This window comes from Perca flavescens, chromosome 23, assembly GCF_004354835.1.
Source record: "Perca flavescens isolate YP-PL-M2 chromosome 23, PFLA_1.0, whole genome shotgun sequence".
NCBI classification, from domain to species: Eukaryota; Metazoa; Chordata; class Actinopteri; order Perciformes; family Percidae; genus Perca; species Perca flavescens.
Window position 1 is genome coordinate 5,112,095 of NC_041353.1, and position 22,663 is coordinate 5,134,757.

The 22,663-nt window shown below is 42.8% G+C and overlaps 1 protein-coding gene across 7 annotated transcripts in view; it reads right to left on the reverse strand.

The window, feature by feature from the left end:
• The window catches only part of celf2 (cugbp, Elav-like family member 2), a 229,123-nt gene that overhangs the window by 8,276 nt on the left and 198,184 nt on the right, over positions 1–22,663 (reverse strand). For 3 of the 7 annotated variants that reach the window (XM_028570257.1, XM_028570253.1, XM_028570255.1), the window contains exons 7-10: positions 21,479–21,715; positions 17,563–17,626; positions 8,200–8,328; positions 1,264–1,443 (exon numbers count right to left, since the gene is read on the reverse strand). In XM_028570257.1, the coding sequence (XP_028426058.1) occupies positions 1,264–1,443; positions 8,200–8,328; positions 17,563–17,626; positions 21,479–21,715 (610 nt within the window). Of the gene's footprint in view, positions 1–1,263; positions 1,444–8,199; positions 8,329–11,692; positions 11,828–17,562; positions 17,627–21,478; positions 21,716–22,663 lie in introns of all 7 variants that reach the window. The other 4 variants (XM_028570259.1, XM_028570256.1, XM_028570254.1 and 1 more) reach the window with 4 other exon arrangements.

Here is a 22,663-nt window from a genome sequence, read left to right on the forward strand (position 1 = left end):
AAGTGGACAAACAGACATATCTCCATTTGTTTTACTATTCATTTCATGGTTGGCTTTGTATTAAACACTGCCGTTGAAAGCTTTTTGGAAAAAGTTTTCATTCAGCCGCCAGGTTTCTGTACGAAGGGGGCACTTTGCAATAGCACTGATATGTCCACTGATCAAAATGACATTTTCTTTTCCACATGACAAGAAAAAACTATACAACAACACTATCTAGAGGTCTGACTGAACAGAAATATACCAGAATGATTCCTAACTCATTCATACTGACTGTAAAGTTAACATTTTCTGCTGTTAAAGTAAGCTCTTTCAAAATAAGACAGAACGTTTGTCTTCTGGTTCATTTTGGGTTGTTTTTTTTAGCTGAAAAACAAGGCCTAACAATCACTTTGGTCTATGTATGAATAAACAAATCTATCTTTGGTTTAAAAAAAAAAAAAAAAGTGTTTTAAAGCGGAGCTCATACAGATTTTAAAATAAAATTCAGATATCAATACAGTATATGCATCCGATATGTAGAGCTCATTATTTTCAGGAGGGAAAAAAGAAAATCCGTGAATTCATGTGTTCATTTTTAACAACCAAACATTTTTTTTTCTTCTACTTAATTAGCAGCTCATTTGTGTTTTATTTCCCTCATCATTCCCGATAATAACTGGCATTTTCTAAGCTGCTGTTGTTGGGGGAAAAAAACCCATCATTTTTGCAGCAGGAAACAACTTCTGGTTGCGTGGCAACACAAAAAACTCCAGGTGAGCAATGTGGGTGCTGCTTAATTTAAAAAAAAAAAAAGTAGTGTTTGTTTACATATTTATAACCTAAAATAATCTTGACACTTGACTTGGCATGTTTGAAATTATGAATACCAACTTTTGCCTTCTAACGGGCGATTTAGAGTCCTTATTCGTTTAGATACAACAGGCTAAAGAACTCTTTTATACATCAGTCTATCCTGTTGCTTCCAATTAAGATCTGGATCCGAGGATATCATGAAACATATTTCTTTGCCGTGGCTGTTGATATGTCTATTCATGCTGCTCTGGAACACAAAATGAATTACGGTGTGAACTGACAATTAAGTATCATATCGCATCTTCAAATGGATTCATTTGTGACATTTTATCTAGATATTACACCACTACGAGTGTCGGCTGAGAGTTTAAATGTCTCATGTTGTCTGTTTGCTGCCGTAAGCACTCTGAATTCTTACTCCCACTTAGCAGGAGTGATAGCGCAGACGGATGGCCCCAGGCTACTGACCCTCTTTCTGGCTGCCGGCGGCCCCTTGCTGCTGCAGCAGGGACTGGCTGTAGAGGGTGGGCAGCGCCGCGGCGGCATACTGCTGGATCCCTGAGTAAGCCTGCGTCAGCGCGTCCATGGTGCCTGCCGTCCCGTTGGTGAGCCCTGCGCCGCCCAGTCCTCCGTTGAGAGCCGCCATACCTGAGAGCATTTGAGCAACTTTACATAAAACCCAACAATAAAGAAAGAAGAGTGCACTTACTCATTAGCGCTCCCGTTAGAGGTTGTGTATTCACCACACACACTATCACGCACACATAAACAACGCACACGACTGTTACAGGACGTCACAAGCACGCGCGCACACACACACACACACACACACACACACACACACACAAAAGACACATTGATACTACAACGGCTTACACAGGACACACAAATTAACACTTTCAAGTACAGTATGGGTGTAGCTGATGACAGCCAGAGTTGCACACAGGTGTCCTCCAAATCAGAAGCACGCAGCGACGTACGCACGCACACAAAGACACACAAAGACACACAAAGACACACTAAGACACACTAAGACACACTAAGACAAAATGTAAAACACCTGAATGATCACGTAAAAAAAACAAAAACAAAAAACACTTTGCAACACACTAGCAGGGGCGTGGCTGTAATGCAGGGCCACCTAAAGGGACACATTTCCCCATCTGGTCTTAAAATAGTCCTGTTGGAGCTTTTTGCTTTTGGAGTCAACTCTTTTTAAATTTTAAAATGGCCAACAAAGCCGAGCGGGGAGGAACTAAGGTGTGGTGGCCACATCTGCTGCTGGGCTGGGGGAGGGCCTTTTAAGGACAGGCCACAGGAAGTGGAAGGAGCCAACAGGGAGATGAAAGGAGGGGGGAGGGGGGAGGCAACAATAATCCTTTTTGTGTGAATTTGTTAGGATTTGTTCAAGCTAATTCACTCTTTGTAAAAAGTTCTTTTGACAGGTTGTTTAGGTTGGGTATCTTGTAAGTGTGTTAAATGTTTAATGTTGTTTATCAGTTAATTTCCCCTTGGTGTCTGGGATGGGCAGCTTATATACATGTGGGTATATAAGCCCTTGTGCATCCTTTAGAACTTAGGTCTGTTTGGTTAGGTTGCAACACAGTTTATTTATTATTTTGTTATTTATTATTTTCAGTTCTGAAAATCATAATTTTTTTCACCTTTGTCCTGCCTTTCTTGCTTGGTCTCTGACACTAAGGAAAAGACGCTATCCATTTGAATTATGGGGAGTGTAGCAGCCTGCGTTTCTAGAGAAAAAAGCCTAATAAAAGGGTCTAAAAGTCTATTGTTAGTCTCTTAACTTTAAGCAATATTACAGTAAATGAATACCTATATAATAAACACCTACCAACCTTACAAACATTGTTTTTTTAGATCTGCAGTATATAATGTATCCATTCCTATTTTATGCTCTTCTATTTCCTTGACTGTATGACACGCACGGGGCTTTTAACTGCTCGACTGCTGCGATGTGAGATGGCGTAGGGGGTGGTTGGCTGGGTCAAACAAACAAAGGACTTATACAGAGCGGCCATATACAGAGGCTCAGTCCTCGACGCGGCGGCCTCGGGTTCGACTCCGATCTGCGGCCCTTTGCTGCACGTCATTCCCCCTCTCTCTACCCTTTCATGTCTAAGCTGTCCAGTCACAAATAAAGGCCTAAAATGCCCCCTAAAAAAACCTTCTACGTTGACTTCTTTTAACTTAAGTATGTAACGTACTTAAGGTTAAGTTATTTTAACCAAAACCAAGATCTTTTCCTAAACCTAACCATGTTGTTTCGTTGCCTGAACCTATAACCCTTCCCTGCACATTGAAAAATTACGCCAAAGGCGTTAAAAACATGACGCCAAGGGGTCCTGACCAAGCGTCCGTACTGTATGTGAAAAGTTGGGAGTTAGAATGTGTCGATTATTCAGTGTTATTACCTTATATAAAGCACATTGAATCGCAGTGTTTTGCATTTCACAAACAGGAGCAGTAGTAATGATTCATCCGTCCAAACAAACAATAGGTGTATTTTTAGGGCATCCTGATAAAGAGGAAGGATTTATTAGTGTCATGGAAATTTAAATTCCACATAATCTGCATTGGTATGTGATATGTAAATCACATAATGCCCCAAATACAGAAGTTTCACATAATCCTTCCAGGTTGCCGTCGAGAATTATCCCGCCACGCGTTCAGAGCAGCTCGGTGAAACATGGACAGCGAGGTGTGATGTGCTTTTCCAGACTGCGATGTCTCACTTTAGGGGTTTGAAGAGCGCAGAGGGAAGGGTGGACGGGGGGTGGGGTTTGGGGGTGGGTAGTCTGGTTTGAAAAAAGCGAAGGAACGCAGCGGTAACACTCATTAGCTGCTTGTAACGGCTTAATATCACGACGGAGGGCAACTTGTCTGAGGGGGTCTGACATTGGCTCGGCGTCCTGTCGCCTCACCGTCAGACACAGTGAAATAAATTATCACCGCGGAGCCCCGGATTATAGGTCACTCATTTATTCAGGAATAATTGCACCGGTGACCTTTGCAATTCAATTAAGGGCCTAGATGTGTTTAAATGAGGGGCGGTTGGTGGTGGAGGGTGGGGTGGGGGGGTGGATAGATGAGGAAAGGGGCACAATGCGGAGAGAAGGGTTAGCCGGGACAAAATGGGATGCAAAACAAAAGCGACCCATTCTGTTTGAAGGGACGAGCATGTGTGCGTGTGTGTGCGTGTATGTGTGTGTGTGTGTGTGTGTCCTGTGTGTTCTGTGTTTCTGTACCTGTGTGTGCTGGAGTTGACGCGTATATGATTTACACAGCGGATACAGCTACTCCAGCCGAGGAACGCTAAAGGTCAGAGGAGAATAATGTGGTAGAAGAGGCCGGTGGTACAGGATCTCTGCTGTTATAACAGTTCTGATTAAGATCCCAGCCCCGCCCCCCCAGGTCAAAGGCAGGACACACAGCGCACGGCAGACGCCACAGCCTGTGTGGTCCATACGACTCACATGTGGATAGAAACGTCTCTCTGGCTCTGGATCGAAGCAGACTGTCAAGTCAATCCGGAAAACGGACTTATTTAGACTTTGAATAAGAACGCACTTGATACTGTACCAACTGCTTATCATAAGCGTTTATTATTATTAAAAGTATTGTATTGTCTTGTCATATAGCTTCCTGACAGGAAAAAAGTTGTTTTTTTCAATTTTTTTCCCAGTGATGGTGTTAACTTTTTGTGGTATTCATTTTGTACTTTGTGCATGAAAATGATCAAATTTGGCATGGAAATAGACGTGTTTGGTGCTTTTTTGGAAGTACCAAAGTGTGCATACATCTGTAATTAGTTACAAGCTGTGATGGAAAGATAGTAAGCAGAGGTAAAATGAATGGTTCAAAAACACCGGGATACAGGTTAGCTCAAATCTAGATTGTGATGGAGACAGTGGTGGAGAAAGTATTCAGATCCTTTACTTAAAGTAAAAGTACTAATACCAAACTGTAAAGAATATGTACTTAAAGGATTAAAAGTAAAAGTACTCAATGCAGAAAACTCACATTTTAGAAACGGGAATTGAAAAAAGCGTTAAATGCGTCAAAAAAAAGGTCAAATGAGTCAAAAAGAGAGTGATAACCCGCAAAAAAGTTCAAAATTGCCAAAAAGTGTAAAAATCATCAAAAAACAAAAGGTCAAAGATGCCAAAAAAAGGGTCAAAGGTGTCAAAGAGTGTTAAAAGCCTAAACAAAATGGTCAAAAGAGTGTTAAAAGTGTCAAACAATGGTCAAAAACATAAGAAGAGTGTTAAAATCGTTAAAAAAGGGTCAAGAGCGTCAAAAAAAGGATCAAAAGTGCCAAAAAAGGGTCAAAGGCATCCAAAAGAGTGTTAAAAGCATCAAAAAAGGGTCAAAGGTGCCAAAAAAAGGGTCAAAAGCATCAAAAAGAGTGTTAAAAGCATCAAAAAGGGTCAAAGGCGCCATAAAGAGTGTTAAAAGCATCAAAAAAAGGGTCAAAGGCGCCAAAAAAGGGTCAAAGGCCCCCAAAAAAGGGTCAAAGGCCCCCAAAAAAGGGTCAAAGGCGTCAAAAAGTGTTAAAAGCTTTGAAAAGGATCAAAGGCGCCAAAAAAAGGTCAGAGGCGTCAAAAAAATGGTCAAAGGCATCAAAAAGAGTGTTGAAAGCATCAAAAAAGGGTCAAAGGCGTCAAACAAAGGGTCAAAGGTGCAAAAAAAAGGGTCAAAGGCCCCCAAAAAAGGATCAAAAGTGCCAAAAAAGGGTCAAAGGCATCCAAAAGAGTGTTAAAAGCATCAAAAAAGGGTCAAAGGCATCCAAAAGAGTGTTAAAAGCATCAAAAAAGGGTCAAAGGTGCCAAAAAAAGGGTCAAAAGCATCAAAAAGAGTGTTAAAAGCATCAAAAAGGGTCAAAGGCGCCATAAAGAGTGTTAAAAGCATCAAAAAAAGGGTCAAAGGCGCCAAAAAAGGGTCAAAGGCCCCCAAAAAGAGTAAAAAAAAGGGTAAAAAGTGTGAAAATCCTTCATTGTTTCATCTCATAATTTCAGCGGTACTTGTAGGCAGTTATATTGTTGGGTAGTTTCATTTCTAATAAATGTATTTTATAAACTACATGTGTTTTGTGTGCAAAAATCTTAATTTGTAAAGTAACTAGTAACTGCAGCTGTCAGATGAATGTATTGGAGTAAAAAGTACAATACTTGTGTAGCGGAGTAGAAGTAGAAAGTGGCGTGAAAAGAAAAGACTCAAGCAAAGTACAAGTACCTCAACATGTGTAGGTTACTTAAGTAGAGTACTAGAGGTAATGTACTCCGTTAGATTCCACCCCTGCAGAAAAGGCAACTGGGACACAACAAACAGGATGTGACACGACGACAACACGAACGGAGACACGTGAGGCGACAGCAGCGCGCCCGCTCTGACAGCAGCACTCTTACAGCAAGCGGAACCCAGGACACAACCAGGAAGCGGATGAAAAGATGGAGGAATGAACGGTGGAATGGATGAAATATCGGCTGCCAGATGAGTCAATGATTTTAGCTGGCGATGAGAGCGCGAGGACAATTTACTGTCGGGTGAGTCCGAGACGCAGAGAGACGACAGGAAGAACCAAACTCAGCGTACTTTGGTTGGTGGTTTGTACCTTTGTCGTCAAACATAAACATTCTGAATATATATATATATATATATATTTTTTTTTTTTTTTTGTCTATGATCTTTTCTTCTGTTTTTTCTCTCCCTCAATCTTTGTTTGTAATACACAGACTTTAACGTCTAAAATGAAGTGAATGATTGACTTTAAATCTACAAAAAATTAATACATGATCAATTTCCACCCTATGAGCTTTAGCTTAACTATTATTTTCATGTAGACTGTGATCCATCCTGTACCGACATGGACATCAGAGTCGGACAACTGCATGTTTTTTTTTTTTGTGGATATACTCAGCCTTTGTTTAATAATAATAAATATATTGTCAAGTTTTTTTCTGTTTGGCACAAAAAAAGCTCTGCTGGATCGGTTAAAAAGCTTTAGTTTTAGTTTAGTTTTAGTGACAAATCTTTTTTCCTTTCTTTAAATTTGTCGAAATTCAAGATCATTTATGAGAAACTGTCCATTTTTTCTTATTTCTCATTATTTTTTAGGGGCATTTTTATCAGACGGTACAGATGGACAGAAAAGTGGGGAAGTCGCCCCACTGAAATTGTCAATTTGAATTATTTAATTCAAAAAACGACATCAATCGAACTCTAGATGGCGCGTCGGGTGGCTGCGTCTCTCTCTGCATCGGCTCACAGGCTGTGGTAGCGATGTTGCCGATGGGTGTGGATGGTCGTAGCCAGGGTGCGATTTGCCGGGGATTGAGGGGGGGACGGGTGGGACAGGGGGGATTTCTGGTCTTTCTGGTCTATATATCCCTGCCTCTGCTGAATTATTTTTTATCATTTATTTTTTACAAAATGTATCTCCCCCCCTCAATGTGATCAATGCTACTTCACCAATAGACCATTTCTAGTGTATATACCAGTCCTTACAGAAAAATTTGAGAGTTTTTTTGTAATTGTTTTTCTGGAGGGACGGATATACAGCATAATTCAATTTCAATTCTATTTTATTTATAGTATCAAATCATAACAAGAGTTATCTCAAGACACTTTACAAATAGAGTAGGTCTAGACCGCACTCTATAATTTACAAAGACCCAACAAGTCCAGTAATTCCCCCAAGAGCAAGCATTTAGTGCGACAGTGGCGAGGAAAAACTCCAAGTAGTAGTATTTTAAACCGCTGTAACGTGAACAGTCTACAGTTCCATAGAACGATAAAATCCGAGCGGCAGCTGCTGGTTGTATTTAGCCGCTACAGAGCCCCGGGACACCGGCTACCAGCAGCAGCTGTTTAGCCGCCAATAAGTGACTGCGAGCCGGGCTACAGGCACCGCCAGATGACGGTCCCTTCAGGGGCCATGGATGGTAGAGGAGTTTAGCCTGACAAAGTGAGCGTCATGCGTCGCTGACAGTTAAATTTAGGCACCAAAACGACTAGTTCAGTTCAGGAAAAAAAAAAGTTGTGGTTTGAATTAAAACACTCCCGAGGAACAAACGAGCGTTTCCTGGCTCAAAGTATTTTGTTATCGCTGCGAAGTGAACTCCACTCACCGGCTTGAAAGCGCTGTTTTAAGTTGATTAGTGATTATTTTCCATTGAATATCGTAGCTCATAAACGAGTGTTATGGCATTGGAGTGGCATTATATCCATCCGTGTTGAAAGGGGGATTTAATTCTTGCATGTTTTGTTGTGCATGATCAACAAAAAAAAAAAAACATCCCCCTCGGACTTTTTCACAAATCGCACCCTGGTCGTAGCGGAGGTGTGGGTGAAGGTGGAGTGGCTGATGGCAGGGTGAATACTCACTGTTGACGCTACCTGCTAGTGCATTAATGTTGTTCAGGCCCACGGTCGCGCCTGCCAGGCCCTGCAGGGTGCCCAGAGAGGTCAGAGAGTTCATGGCGCTGGCGTTGGAGCTGGCTGTTGTGCCCGCCGCTGCGGGAAGAGTGGAAGGAGAGGGTGGGAAAAGGGAGGAAAGGGAGGAGAGGAAAGGGGCGGAGGTGAAGAACAAGATGGAGAGAGTGAAAAGAGAGGACGGAGGCGAAGAGGGAGAGTAGGAGACAAAGGAGCAGACGTCTTATACAAGCTTCGACAAGGTTCCCTCGAGCACAGGTGAAGCTTTCTTATTAAATGCATATTAAAAACTCTTTACAGGGCTTATGCAGAAGGTGCTACGTGTATAATTTAACATCGCTTTGAAACATTCATGCTGCGACTGCAAACAACTGAAACCACTGCTGAGAAGACTGGCTGGCTTCGTTTCCCCTCCAACAAAGGAGGTTATGTTTTCACTGCTCTGCTTGTTTGTCTGTTGGATTAAAAAAGAAAAAAAATCAAAACCATTTTAATACCAATCGGTAGCCTGACGTCGTCATACTCTAGTCCAAATATGAGTCTGCAGGAAGGATTATTCCAGTGCACGCAGAGCTAAAGCCTTTTGATGATGAAGACGAATGCTGGGAGGCCAATGGAGAAATCACTTTTTCGCTACAGTACGCGTATCGTTTAAATGGAACCAGTGAGAATGAAGAAACATCTCTGGAGTTCAAGGGGAAAAGTGATTTAGAGGCAACCATTTGTCTCCACAGTGATCTCATTCTGTTATGGATCTACAATAATGTGTCTCGGCCGATTTGAATGGAACTATTACAAGTAGCACCTTTAATTAATCTAACAAGTTGCAGCACCTTGACCCTACACATAAAAAAAAAAAAAAAAAAAAAAAAACGTGAAAAATTAAAAGGTATAGATTAAAAAAAACATTTTTCAGTTTAAAAGAACACAGCTGTCTGGTTTGTTCTGATCAGGAGATATTCACAAAAGCAGGTATAACTGGAGGATTGCTGCATTCAGAGTGATTGCATAAAAAAACACACAAGGACCATAAAAAAAAAAAAGCAGACATATTTACAGAAAGGCAAGAGCACAATCAGTGGAGACGCTTTACTCTTACAAACAGTCTTTCGGAAATGTTTCTAAAACTGTGTAAAACTTTTGGAATTCTCTCTTATTTGCGGTATATTGAAGTGACTTATCCTCAAGCACAGCTGGTCTTAAATATCAGTTGGTCGTGTTGTCACTGACACCAAATAACACACAGAATTCAGCACAGTGGACACAAACGCACACACACACACACACACACACACACACACACACACACACACACACACACACACACACACACACCAATGTGAAACGTGTGCCATCCATGAACTGCTACGTCGGTGGAGGTGGTGGGTGAGATGGCGGGAAGAATGGTGCACAAAGTTCACAACCTGGTTCTGTTTTCTGACAAGAGAAACATTTTTTTGGGTGGCTTTTCCGCCTTTAAAGGTGCACTATGAGTTCCTTCATGGTTTCCGCGCGATTACATTTTTCTCTCAAATCGTAGGTATCTCCCCATGATCCGCTAGCTGCCTGCCCCCTGAACACACCGTGAAAAAGCCCGGTCTCGGGAGACAACACAGGGGTCATGAACGTCGAACAAACACTAGGGGGCACAGGCTGTGCACCAAAACACAACAAACCACGTTCCAGCCAATCACCGACAAGATGGTTAGGGGAGGGGGTGGGGGTTAGTGAGAGTTAGTCAGTTAGTCATGACAGTTATGGAAACATGGCGGGAGGGGCGAGCGTGCTCTGTTTTGTTTGGCATTTACTTGGAAGGTCAACAGAAGTGACGTCATGCAGGAACTCATAGTGCACCTTTAATTTATATGACTAGCTAGGTGAGAAAGGGGAGAGAGAGGGGGAAGACATGCAGGAAATGGGCCTGCTCTACCAACTGAGCTAACCCGGCCACACAGACAGGAGAAGATTTAACCTATTCATTCACCCTTGATCTCATCAAAGCGATGCCAACAAAGCAGGATTGCCGCTGAATACAGGAAGAAATGGTGTGATAAAGGGGAGCATTATGTCGGCAGAAAAGAAAAAAAAAAAAATATATATATATATATATATATATATATTCTGGCCTGTCTCCATGCAGTACTGTCTATATTTATTCAACTGCGTGGTTTGATGTTTCCAGTTTCATTGACACCGAGTGGCTCAACCTGAGTACTGTGTACTATTCAAGGTTGGACTGACATAAAAGAGTCAGAAAGAGAGGCTGGGAGAAAAGGAGAGAGAGAGAGAGAGAGAGAGAGAGAGAGAGAGAGAGAGAGAGAGAGAAAGGAAGACGAGACAGGAACGGGCATTGAGTGCGAACCGGCTTGGTGGAGGCAGGAAGTGGGATGGAAGCGGCGCAAGCGGTAACGTGAAGGAGGGAGAAGGAGAGAGAGAGAGAGAGAGAGAGAGAGAGAGAGAGGGGGGCTGAAGGTACTGTAGCTTTTCATATTCATGCTCTGTTGGGAGTGTGCTCCAAAAGAGACAGTGAAAAAAAAAAAAAAAAAAAACACGGCTGCTGGAGCGAGGCCTAGCCGACATGAAAGGGGAGAATGACGGAGCAGAAACAGGGAGCTTGTCAAAAGGTGGGCAGCGGCAAAAAGACGAGGGCAACAACAAGGAACACAAGGAGAGGAGGAGGAGGAGGAGGAGGAGGAGGAGGAGGAGGGAGAGAACGAGGCAGTGTGGGGAGAAAAAAAAAAGAGGAAGGAGAGAATCTGAAGGTGGCGATATTTAACCCTGAGCCGAGTTCAGACATCAAACCTGCTAGTTTTTAACCCCCAAGCCACGAGCAAGAGACAAAACACAGACACACTCACTCACACACACACACACACACACACACACACACACACACACACACAGGTGTAAACAAACCCCGACCGTCGGGAAACAACACTGTCCTAAACCCTCATAAACGCACAGATCAGAACCGGACGGAAACATTTAAGCACAGAACACACAGACATGCACACGCGCGCACACACACATATACTGTACAGTGCGTGGAACATGGGATGAGCGTGGCTTGTTGGTGGTGGTGACGGCGTGAGGCGTTCAAAGACAGGAGGCAGGGCAGCAGTGTCGACAGCACAGCATCATCACGGTTGGTGTGTTAAGATGGAGGTCTGAGAAAAGCGGAGATGGCGGGTACACACACACCATGGGAATGGGCCAGAAACAACACTGACGGAGATCTGAACAATGGAGATGGTCATGTTTTGTGGCAGCGATGACTTTGGTTGATGGTTTCGGTGATGGCGGTGGCGGTGGGTCATGGGGGGGGGGGCGGGGCGACAACACTGGTAATGGTAACAGTGGAGAGCGGAGGACGTAGGCAGGGGTTGGCCCCAACCCCCGGCGTCGGACCCCACCCCCACCCCAACCTGAGTGACTGCGGTGTTACCTGGGCTGGCCAACGCTCCCAGGGAGGCGGCGTTGGTGGACAGGGGGTTAGCGGTGTTGGGACTGGCGGAGTTTTGGGCCGCCGCCGCCGCCGCTGCTAAAGTGGCCAGGTTCTGCAACTGCAGAGCACTCATACCTGGAGAGAGGAGCCAGAGAGGGTGGTGTCAAAAAACCTGGGGAGCGAGGCTGAGGCGTGGCCTGGGTCGCCTGGCTGGACCGGTACAGCGTGCCAGAGGACAGTACTGAGCACGTGTTAGCTGCCTGGTGTCCGGAGGGTAAGGGTTAGGGTTAGGGATTAGGAATTAGGGTTAGGAGTGTATGGATATACTCTACTTGTGTATATGTCGTTGGTTTTGCTTTAGCTTTAGACAGCTTTAGCGTATCTTTGTGAAGAGTCTGTAGTGTGTGAAGGCAAGCTGCAGCGGCTGATTCCGCTAATAAGTCCCAGATGTGTCGGAATCAGTGAAAGCAGCTGTTGTGGTGTTTAGGTTTGGTGCATTTCTGTGAGGCAGAGCTGCTCTGTTTCGAGGCACAAATAATCTCACTGATTTCGTTCAAATTATATTTTTCTGTCTAAGGAAAGATCAGTGGAGAAGGCTCAAAAAAGAAAAATACAGGAGGTAACTAACCTTTATAGTCTAGTTATCCAATAATCGTTGCCAATTATATTACTTGGGATTCAACTAGAGCTCCTTCTTTACTCTACTTATAAATAAAAGCCTGAATGGTCAATGATTAGAGCCTGACTGATGTGGGACTTTTGAGGCTGATATTGACATCTATAGTATGAAAGGGGGCGCTTAGGGTGCCTTTTCAACATCTGTCTGGGGATAACAGATGAAAATAAGCATTACAGGCTAATTTATAGTTCTTTCATTTCTGTAGATCAATGAACACGCCTTGCCTTTTGCATGAACAGTCTCCATTTCACACACTACACAACTCCAATTTGGTTAGCTTTTCAACATTGTGTGCAATATTACTTTTTATTACTTTTCAATACCACGTGCAATATATCATGCGCAATATTACTTTTAAATATAATGCGCAATATTACTTTTCAATACCACGTGCAATATATCATGCGCAATATTACTTTACAATATAATGCGCAATATTACTTTTTATTACTTTTCAATAGCATGTGCAATATAACTTTTCAATACCATGTGCAATATAACTTTACAACATCATGCGCAATATTACTTGTAAATATAATGCGCAATATTACTTTTCTATTTTAGTTTACCTACTACTAAATGCTGTATTGACAGTCTATTAGGTACTGGTGTTAGCATTACTCTTATACTCTACTGCTTTTTATTCTGACGTTGAAATAATAATTTCAATCATGGAAGTTATTTTCTGACGCAGGATATTTAGCCGTTTAACAATAAACTTTGCTCTCAAAAAAATGACAAGATGACATTACATTTTGAACAGTAGACGTTACTCTGAACTATAATATAACAAAGATGTACTTTACACTTCAATTAATATATATGTCTGTAATACGCAGACATCAGCCTCCTGTAGATAACAGCCAGGCTCTCGCCACAGTGGCTTTTAGCTTTTACCTTTAAAATAAGAATTAAACTGCGTCCTATTCAGCAGCCACAGTGTAGTTGAGGCTGAACTCCCCTCACTGTTAATTTGCACGCTGGCATTAGCATACAGGCCTGTACTTGGGCACAATTAACGACTACAGGCCAACATCCAAATGACGGTGAAGCAAAGGCTATAAATCGCCTTCTGTGAGCACAACTAACCCTTTCACCTTACTCCGTGGAATATGCGTGTTTGTGCAAGTGTGTGAGTGCGAACATTACGAGGCAAAAAAACCCTCATGAAGCAAAAATACAGAATCAGTCACCAGAGTTGATCTTACCACAGAGGCGCTTCCTCGGACTCACAAGCTCCGTTAAAGTTAGGAGTTAAAGGGTGGACACTGTCAATGTGAGGTGTATGTGTCGTATATACAGTCTGAGTGTATATACAGTACCATGGGAACACGCGCACGCACGCACACACCCCCACACACACACACACACACACACACACACAAATAGACACACACAAACAAGACACCATGAAGAAGATCCATCTTGTTTGACACTGTGTTGAATGGTTTGAGGTTGGAACATCCAAACGGAGATATCCTTCGCCCAGACAACCCGACTGAACGCAGCCAATGACAACAGATGGCTGAATTCATCACTGGGATTGACAGTTCTGATTGGTTAATTAAATATACACTGAAAAAAGGCCACTGCCTGTTTCTAAAAATCTCTGTCGTTTTCTTTCGAGGTTGTCGTGATGAGCAGCTGCAGCAGGGAGTGTGTGTCTGTGTGTGTGCGTGTGTGTGTGTGTTCGCTGTAATGAGCGCGTACAATTGTGACTCATCTGTGCTTACTTACGAAGCCAAAACCAATCTTGTTTTTCGAAGCGATTTTCTCCAATTTTCTGTTATACATCAACGGCTAAAATGGATTTCTGTGTTTTTGTTTTTTTTTTACGGAAAAGGTTTTTGTGAACAAGCGCTCGAATCTCGCACTAATTCAGACCGCGTTTTATCTTTTGTTCTTTAAAGTGCACCAGATGAGTAAGCAGCAGCTGGCTCACGCAGACTCCTTCTCGACCCCACAGAGCGAGAGACGAAGGGCCCTCCTTCGCGGCTCTTTATTACAATTTAAAAGAGGTTTTTATTTCCCTGGCCTTTCCTCCTCGGTGGCTTTGACCACAGAGGCTCAGATCTACTCACACACAAACTCACCACTTGAGCATGTTTACAATGCTAACAAATAGTTATTGTATTTACTTCTCTCACCTCGGCTGCTCTCTCCTTTCATTCCTAGTTTCCCTCGTCCCATTCCTTAATTTCTTCCCTTTATCTGGTCCTTCCCACCTTGTGCTTCAGCTCTTTTTCCGGTTACCTTCCTTGTTTGTTCTATTTCCCCTTCTTCCTTTCATCTCCATCGTGGTCTTTTTCCTTTCCTCTCTTTTCCCAATCCTGTTTGCCCTTCCTATACCCAATTCCCTGCCTTCCTTTATCCCATTTCCTTTTTTCCTTACCTGTCCTGCCTTTTCAATCATCTTTCTCTCTTCCATTTGCTCTGCTCCTCTTTTCTTGCCTTTTTTCTCTCTTATTTTGTCCTTTCACTTCCCTATTTCCCCTGTTCTTTCCCCTTCTATTTTCCATTCCCTTTCCTTTCCTTCTGGGCCCTTCACATCTTCTTCCTTTCCTCTTTCCTACACTGTCTTTTTCCTTCCCTTTCCTTCCTTTCACTTCCGGCTTCCTATCACTTATTTCCTCCCCATTTTGTTTCCTTTACTTTCCCATTTTCATTTCCTTCACTGCCTTTTTCTTTCTTTTCTCCTTTCCTCCATAGTCATCTTTTTCTGTGCCTAATTCCTCTGTACTTCCTCCTCTTTTTCCATTTCTTTTCCTTTGCCTCCCTGCCTTTTTTATCTATTTTCCTTTCCAATTTTCCATATCTTAACTGCCTTTCCCTCCTCTTTTGTTTCTATTTTCTTTCCTGCTTTCTCTGTCCTCATTTCTTTCGTGGCCATTTACTCATCCCCCTTTCCTCCTCTCTTAGCCTTTCATTTCATTTTCCTGTCCTCTCTTCCAACTCCCATTTTCTTACTTGGCATTTCCCTCCTCTTTTCCATTTCTTTCCCTGTCCTTCTTCTTCTTCTATCTTTTCCTAACCTCCCTTTCTTTCCGGTCTTTGCCAGATAACAGGCGACTCCACGGCGGCTCTCTATCTTTCTGTCTCTCTCTTTCTCCTCGCTAACTCTTTCTCCCGGTTTTTCTCAAAGCAGCTCCGCCGCAATTCTTACTTTCATTCGTCAAAGGTTACCTCCCTCATTGAACGTATCATTTTCAACACAGTCATGAGGAGAGGAGAAAAAGGAGCAGGCATGATATGAAAATAACCGGGTTAGAGGGGAACAAAGTCGAGATGAAGCCGTACGTACGGAGAGAGAAGGCAAAGAAAGAGAGACAAAAACAATCTACTGCCCGCATCAGAGTCGGAGTATCCGGGCCTGTGCAGATGGTAAGTGAGTGTGTGAGCGACTATGAGCACATATGTGTGCAAGGACGCATGCGTGTGTGTGTGTGTGTGTGTGTGTGTGTGTGTGTGTGTGTGTGTGTGTGTGTGTGTGTGTGTGTGTGTGTGTGTGTGTGTGTGCGCTCCATGCAGCCTGTATGGCAGCGCTGGGCTGCACCAGGCCGGCGTTGGCTGCGTCTAATTGAATGCACATTGGTGTAATTGAAGCCTCTCAGCTCTGCAGCTCCTCGTGTTAAGGACTGGGACCAGATGTCATTCAGCTGTGTCACATATCCTGCCAATCACTAATGCTCTCTCTCTCTCCCTCTCTCTCTCTCTCTCTCTCTCGTGCACAGATGGAGGACCACCAGATCTCCAGATTCAGACGCCGTTACTCGCCCTCGCTTCCAAATCCCTGAGCCTATTTATCCGTGCGAGTGTGTGTTTGTGACGAAATGTGCGTTTGAGCTCAACGGCAACAGAGTGAGCACACAATTTAAATCAGCCACAGGGAAATTGCGAGGCATTGTAACTCAAGGGAACACGACAGAAAAGAAACTGGAGGATACAAGACGGGACTTGCCACTTAAAAAAAAAAAAAAAAAAAAAAAAAAAACTCCCATCACACTCAGACGGTGTTATTGTGTTGTTGTCCCCCCCCCTGCGTCAGCTGACTAAAGAGCGTAAGATTAGGAGCTGACACCATACTAACAAACTCACAGAAGGATAGAAGAAAAAGAGGAGAGAAGCAGGGGAGAACAGACAGAGTGCAAAGGCTGGAGGAGGGAAGCGTAAAAGGTGAGATGAAGAAACTGTGATCGGAGAGGGCAGGAGTGTCTGCCAAAAAAAAAAGAGGCTTAAAATAAATAGAAAAGAGGAGAGAGTGGGAAGAAAGACGAGGAAGGAAAAAAAAGTCAGAGATGATGAGAGAGCGAGTATCCACGGGTCCCTGGAAGTCTTAAATAACCCCAAATTCAAAGCCCCAAAAAAATTATATTTCTTAAAGACAGAGATTTTATCTTGTTCAACAGTTAATAGGAGGCCTCTTGGCATGCTCAAGGCTTAGATTAATACAGAACTGGGTTAATACAATATGCATTTTTTATTGCATCAGCTTTACTTAGGAGAATTGGGCTTGTCCCTTACCATTTCCTATTTCTTTGTGTCCCTTTTTTTTCTTTCTTATTCAACCCATTTAGAGTTTAAAAACTTTCACTGGCTACATTCACTGCAAATTCTTTTTTATTTTATTAGCTGTATGTCTTAATTCCCTTCCTTAAATTCAATTCTTGTAGCGTTAAAAATATGGCTATAAAGGGCTTAGAAATTGGCCTCGGACCTGCAGATACTCTTGAAAGGTAAAATATGGAAGATGACAGACCACAGAGACCCTCACAGAGGGAGAGAGCAGTAGATGGCGCCAGCCTGCAGTGCAAGATATCCACCAAAAGGGAGCCCACTTTTAACCATTTTTTCCTCCCTCCACTCCACTTTTTCTTTCCCCCCCATCCTCATCCTTCCCCGGCGAAGCCTTGGTGATACTGTTCCACGCCCAGGGCACAGCTCTTGTCTGGCCTCATTAAAAGATCAAGACAATTCTTAGCAACCGTTAATAAATCTTCGGGGCAAAGATCTCTCTTTACTCCGCCACGCGAGTTCATCAGCTATGCTCTTTGGTTCCTCTTTTTTTTTAGAAGTCTGTGAACAAAAAAATAAATAACAGAGAGGCGCAACAAAAAGGGCCATTGCCGGCGCAGTTACGGAAGAGAGTTTATCAACTGATTTTTTTTTTTTTTTTTTTTCTTTTTGGACTCACCGGCCATCTGCTGGATCCCGCTGAAGGCTCCTAGGTTACTGGAGGAGGTTGCCTGCTGGAGCAACTGATGGCAAAAGAAAAGAATAGAAAAAATAGAAGAAAAAGAGAGAGAGAGAGAGAGAGAGAGAGAGAGGAGGCAGAGGGGAAAAAAGAAGAGGGAGAAACCAAAGTGAGCTGGGTGGATACAGAAACAGCTTAACACAATGTCTATACAATGCTACGCTGGGAAGCTAAAGCCGTAATGAGCGGGTTTAGCAGTGTGTTTTTTTTTTGTTGCCTCGGCGCTCGATGAGCAAATGAGCTGCTAATATAGTTTGATCTCTCCTCTAAGCAAACAGCGTTTGTATTCCACCGCCATTCTTCCAGACAAGTTGAGCATGAAAGCGCCAATCTAGCCGACTAATTAGATTCCAGAAACAAAAGTGGAATACCGATGCTGTCAAAAACTCATCCTTCAAAGACTTGAATTAACAGCAAATTAACATCTTGTTTCTATTGTGTCCCCCGCCGACAGGCTCAGATTAATATTCTAAGTGTCTGACAACATTTTGGAAAGGATTTCTAAGGAGGTCGACCGTTCTGTTAAAGGGTAAGATCTTTTTTTTTAAACATAAAAACGTCCGCGATCGCTAAAGCCACCAGACTCCATGTAAATAAACAGTAATTTTAGCATCGTAAAATACACTTCATTCAAAGTCGACAGAAACAAAATAAAACTGTGAAAAGCCGTTTTGGGTCGTTGTTCCACTTTTCCAACCATCACATCTCTAGTTTTGGTTGAAATAAACACATAGTTTATGATTTACATGTGAAAATATGTTGGGTCTGTACACGCTAAAAGTATTGCTTTTTTAAATGGAGTCTGGTGGGTTTAGAGCTAGCAATCTCAGAGCAGTTTCTTGTTAAACAGAAATGTCTCAAAGAGGTTTTTAAAAGACGGCTCTCTGTTGGCTCTCATTATCTTTTCCGTAATGTTGTCAGAAACTTAGAATAATAATCTGAGATTGTCCGTGGCAAAAAAAAACTGACGCTGAACATTTGCTCCATAGGGTTAGATTGCAGCCCGGTCTGTGGCTGCCGGTTACAGCGTTCATGCTTAACACTGGACCAATTTCAAAGATTGTCATCCCCATCAGTCACTTACACACAAAAACATAGGAAAATAGGGTCCAGGTTGAAAAAACTCCCCGAAATTACCCTTTAAGGTTAATTTAGAAACTGAAGCGCAATGAGTCAAGGGTTAGTGCTGAGACATTTTACAGGAAGAGTCCTGAGTATGAGGCTCTGAAAAAGGGCCGCAGGGACATGGGGGGAGAGAATGAGGTTTCTGAACCCTACTTTAAAAACAAAAAAGATCCCCAAAATCCCCCAATCAAACAAATCAACCGATGAAGGTCTCAGATGCTGTGCAGCCGAGCCTCCACTGCAGGATTTCTCAAATTGGGGATCAGTGGGCTCCCAGGGGTTTCACGCTGTCCCCCAGCCAGATCCGTTTGCTTTGTTTAATCCCACAAAAGTCCTAAGAATTCACCGCAATTAGTGAATATATTGGAACCATTACAAAATAGGCCTCACTTTCAACTATTGTTTCCGTTGTTTCTGTCCAGTTTTGTTGTAGCAAGCTACAATATAAGTTAATAGGGCAATTGTGCAGCTTGTATTTACATTCACAAAAGTGCTCGTTTTGCCACTGACAGGCTCAGATTAAAATTCTAAGTGTCTGACAACATTATGGAAAGGATTTTTTTTAAGGATGTCAACCTTTCTGTTAAAGGGTAAGATAGGGCTGGGCAATATATCGATATTATATTGATATCGTGATATGAGACTAGATATCGTCTTAGATTTTGGAAATCCTTATATCGTAAATGGCTTAAGTGTTGTCTTTTCCTGGTTTTAAAGGATGCATTACAGTAAAGTGATGTCATTTTCTGTGTTACCAGACTACTCTAGCTGTTCTATTATTTTTTACCCAGACATTATGTCCACATTACTGAAGATTACATATCTTAAATCTCATTGTGAAGATATTTTGTTAAAGCACCAAGTGTCAACCCTAGAATATCGATTATATTGAGGTATTAGGACAACAATATCGCGATATCTGATTTTCTCCATATTGCCCAGCCCTAGGGTAAGATCCTTTTTTGAAACATAAAAACATCCGCAAAATTGCGTTCGCTAAAGCCACCAGACTCCATGCAAATAAACGTTGACAGACACAAAATAAAACTAGGAAAAGCCATTTTCGGTCATCTTTCTACTTTTCCCCACCATCACAACTGTAGTTTTGGTTGAAATAAACACATAGTTTACCGATTTACATGTGTAAATATGTTGGTTCTATTCAGGCTAAAAGTATTGTTTTTTTAAATGGAGTCTGGTGGGTTTAGCGCTAGCGATCTCAGAGCTGTTTCTGGTTAAACAGAAAGGTCTCAAAGAGGTCTTAAAAAAGGTCGATCTCTAGAGGTTTAGGCCTCGACGCAGAGGTCCAGGGTTAGAATCCAACCTGTGACGATATCCTTGTGCGTCAGTTTTTTCTCTCTCGCGCAAGGCCATGTTTTGAAAGACGCTGTCCTGTAGCTTACTAATGTAAATGAATAAAAATGTATACAAAAATGTGATTTTAGGAAGAAGTCTTAAGTTTTCGACAACAAAAAGAAGTTGTTGCAGTGTTGTGAACAGAGAAGCGTGTCGCCAGCGCAGCAGCAGAACGGCTGTGTCTGTGCCTGCCCTGTGGGGATAGGAGAGATTTTTGGGGATTTGTCAGCATCTGTCGCTCAAGAATTATATGTGTTATGAACTTTATTTCTTTTTTAACTAAATTGAGCTTGAGGTTTTCAAAAAAAGTGGTGGGTACAAATGACGAAATCTGATAGGTAGGCGAACCCACCGTCCCCACCGAAATCGACGCCTATGTGTCTTCCCCCTCTCTCTCCCCTTTCTCACCTAGCTGTCCTATCAAATAAAGGCGGAAAAGCACAAAATAATTATCTTAAAAAAAAAAAAAAAAGAAGAAAAAATAGGTTGATCTCTGTTGGGATCCTTTCCATAATGTTGTCAGAAATTTAGAATAATAATCGGAGCCTTTCAGTGGCAAAATAAAAAGCACTTTTAGTGGACTGACGACGCACATTTGCCCCACAGGGTTACACTGCAGGCCGGTCTGTGGCTGCCGGTTACAGCGTTCATGCTTAACACTGGACCAATTTCAAAGATTGTCGTCCCTATCAGCCATCATTGAAAATAGAGATGTTCCGATACCGATACCAGTATCGGAGCCGATACCGATACCAGTATCGGTATCGGCTCCGATACTGCCTAAAACGCTGGTATCAGTATCGGGAAGTACTGGAGTTTATGCACCGATCCGATACCATGTAATAAAGCCCTAAAGAAAATCTACATTAAAGTAGTTTATTTATGTTCTTTTTCCGTTATAACTGACTGTCAAACTGGAGAATAAAAGAAAGTTCTACGGCATTCATTGTTTGTGTTTGTTCATGTTTCACAAAGAGTTTAACCTGAGCCAGACCAACAACAGAGATAGAAATCATATCACATCCATACAGGGATAGTAGTATACAGTTGTTAAAACATAATAAAATATATGATACACTGGTATCGGATCGGTACTCGGTATCGGCCGATACGCAAGTTCAGGTATCGGAATCGGTATCGGGAAGCAAAAAAGTGATATTGGGCCATCTCTAATTGAAAACATATATTATGGGCTCCTAGCAGCTTCGAACCCTGTTCAGAGACCTCATTTCCTTCCAAGGGACAAAGGATGGAGGAGAGGAATCACAGAACATAAAAGAAAGAGAGGAATAGAGGAAGAGACAGGAGGCCAGGAGGTGTATAGTGAGTATTTGGGTGTTTTTCAGGTCGGAGAGTTTGCGATTGGGGCACTGACTGCGGCGGCGTTGGCCATGGGGCTGTAGTAAGGGGTGGAGGAGGTGATGGTGGGTGACGTGGCGGCTCTCCTTACAGCCAGATACTGCGGGGTGAGGCCGCCCAGGCCCGTCAGGCTCCCCCAGGTGGTGGCGCTGTTGAGCTGCTGCATCTGCTGCGCCAGCTGCTGCTGCAGACGCCGCTGCTCCTTGTCCTTCTGCGTGTCGGCGAACTTCACCACGATGGGGGACGAGCAGCCCTGCGGTGGGGGGAGGCAGAGGGAGAGGGAGAGGGAGAGAAGGGAAAAGAAATGATGTCAGGGGCAGAGAAGACGACTTAGATTTTTTTTTATTGTGTTGTCTTAATGTCCTTACAGGTCAAAAGCGTTTTTTGGACTTTTTTCTATGCTTTTGTCACTTTTGTCGAACGCTTTTTTTTCCATTCACGGTCAATAAACCTAATTCATATGACAATTCATATCTCATTTTTGAGTTAAAAAAGCAGAAATTATGAATTATTTTGACTAACAGTTAAGATCAGAGGATGTTGAGTGGATCACAGACTGGTTTATGTCAAAGTTTAGGCTGATTTATGCTTCTGCGTCGAATCGGCGGCGTACTCCCGCAGACTCCTCTGGGTTGCCGCGAACGCCCCCTCCGAGCCCTCCGTTGTAGCTCGACGTGTACCTCCATAAAAATCTGTAACTTTGCGTCAAGGCCACGCAGACCAAAAGGACTGTGATTGGTCAACTGGTCCTGTGTGTTGATAGTGGGTGTTTCAAGCAGCCTACTGTGTGGAGTAGCACCATGCTAATTCACTGACATCAGCTCGGCAAATAAACTCAAATGCACCGCGATACAAAGCAACCCTGACGCAGAACTCCGAAAGGGTCACGACGCCATAGCGACGCCGTAGCAACGCCGTGGAGATGACGCAGAAGCATAAAACAGCCTTTAGTCAGGATACTGTTTGGAAACCATTTAAACATGTTATAATATTATATAAAACACCCAAAATTCAACTAATCATTCATCTGCAAAGAACGTTGTAAGGAACCCATACATCCATGCATCCATGGTATTTTTGGGACTTTTGGTTCAAAGAAACCCATATTTGCGATATAAAAAAAAACGTTGAAAACTAATTTGACCCGAGGACAACACAAAGGTTAATGACACATGTCCCTTATAAAAACAATATCACAGCA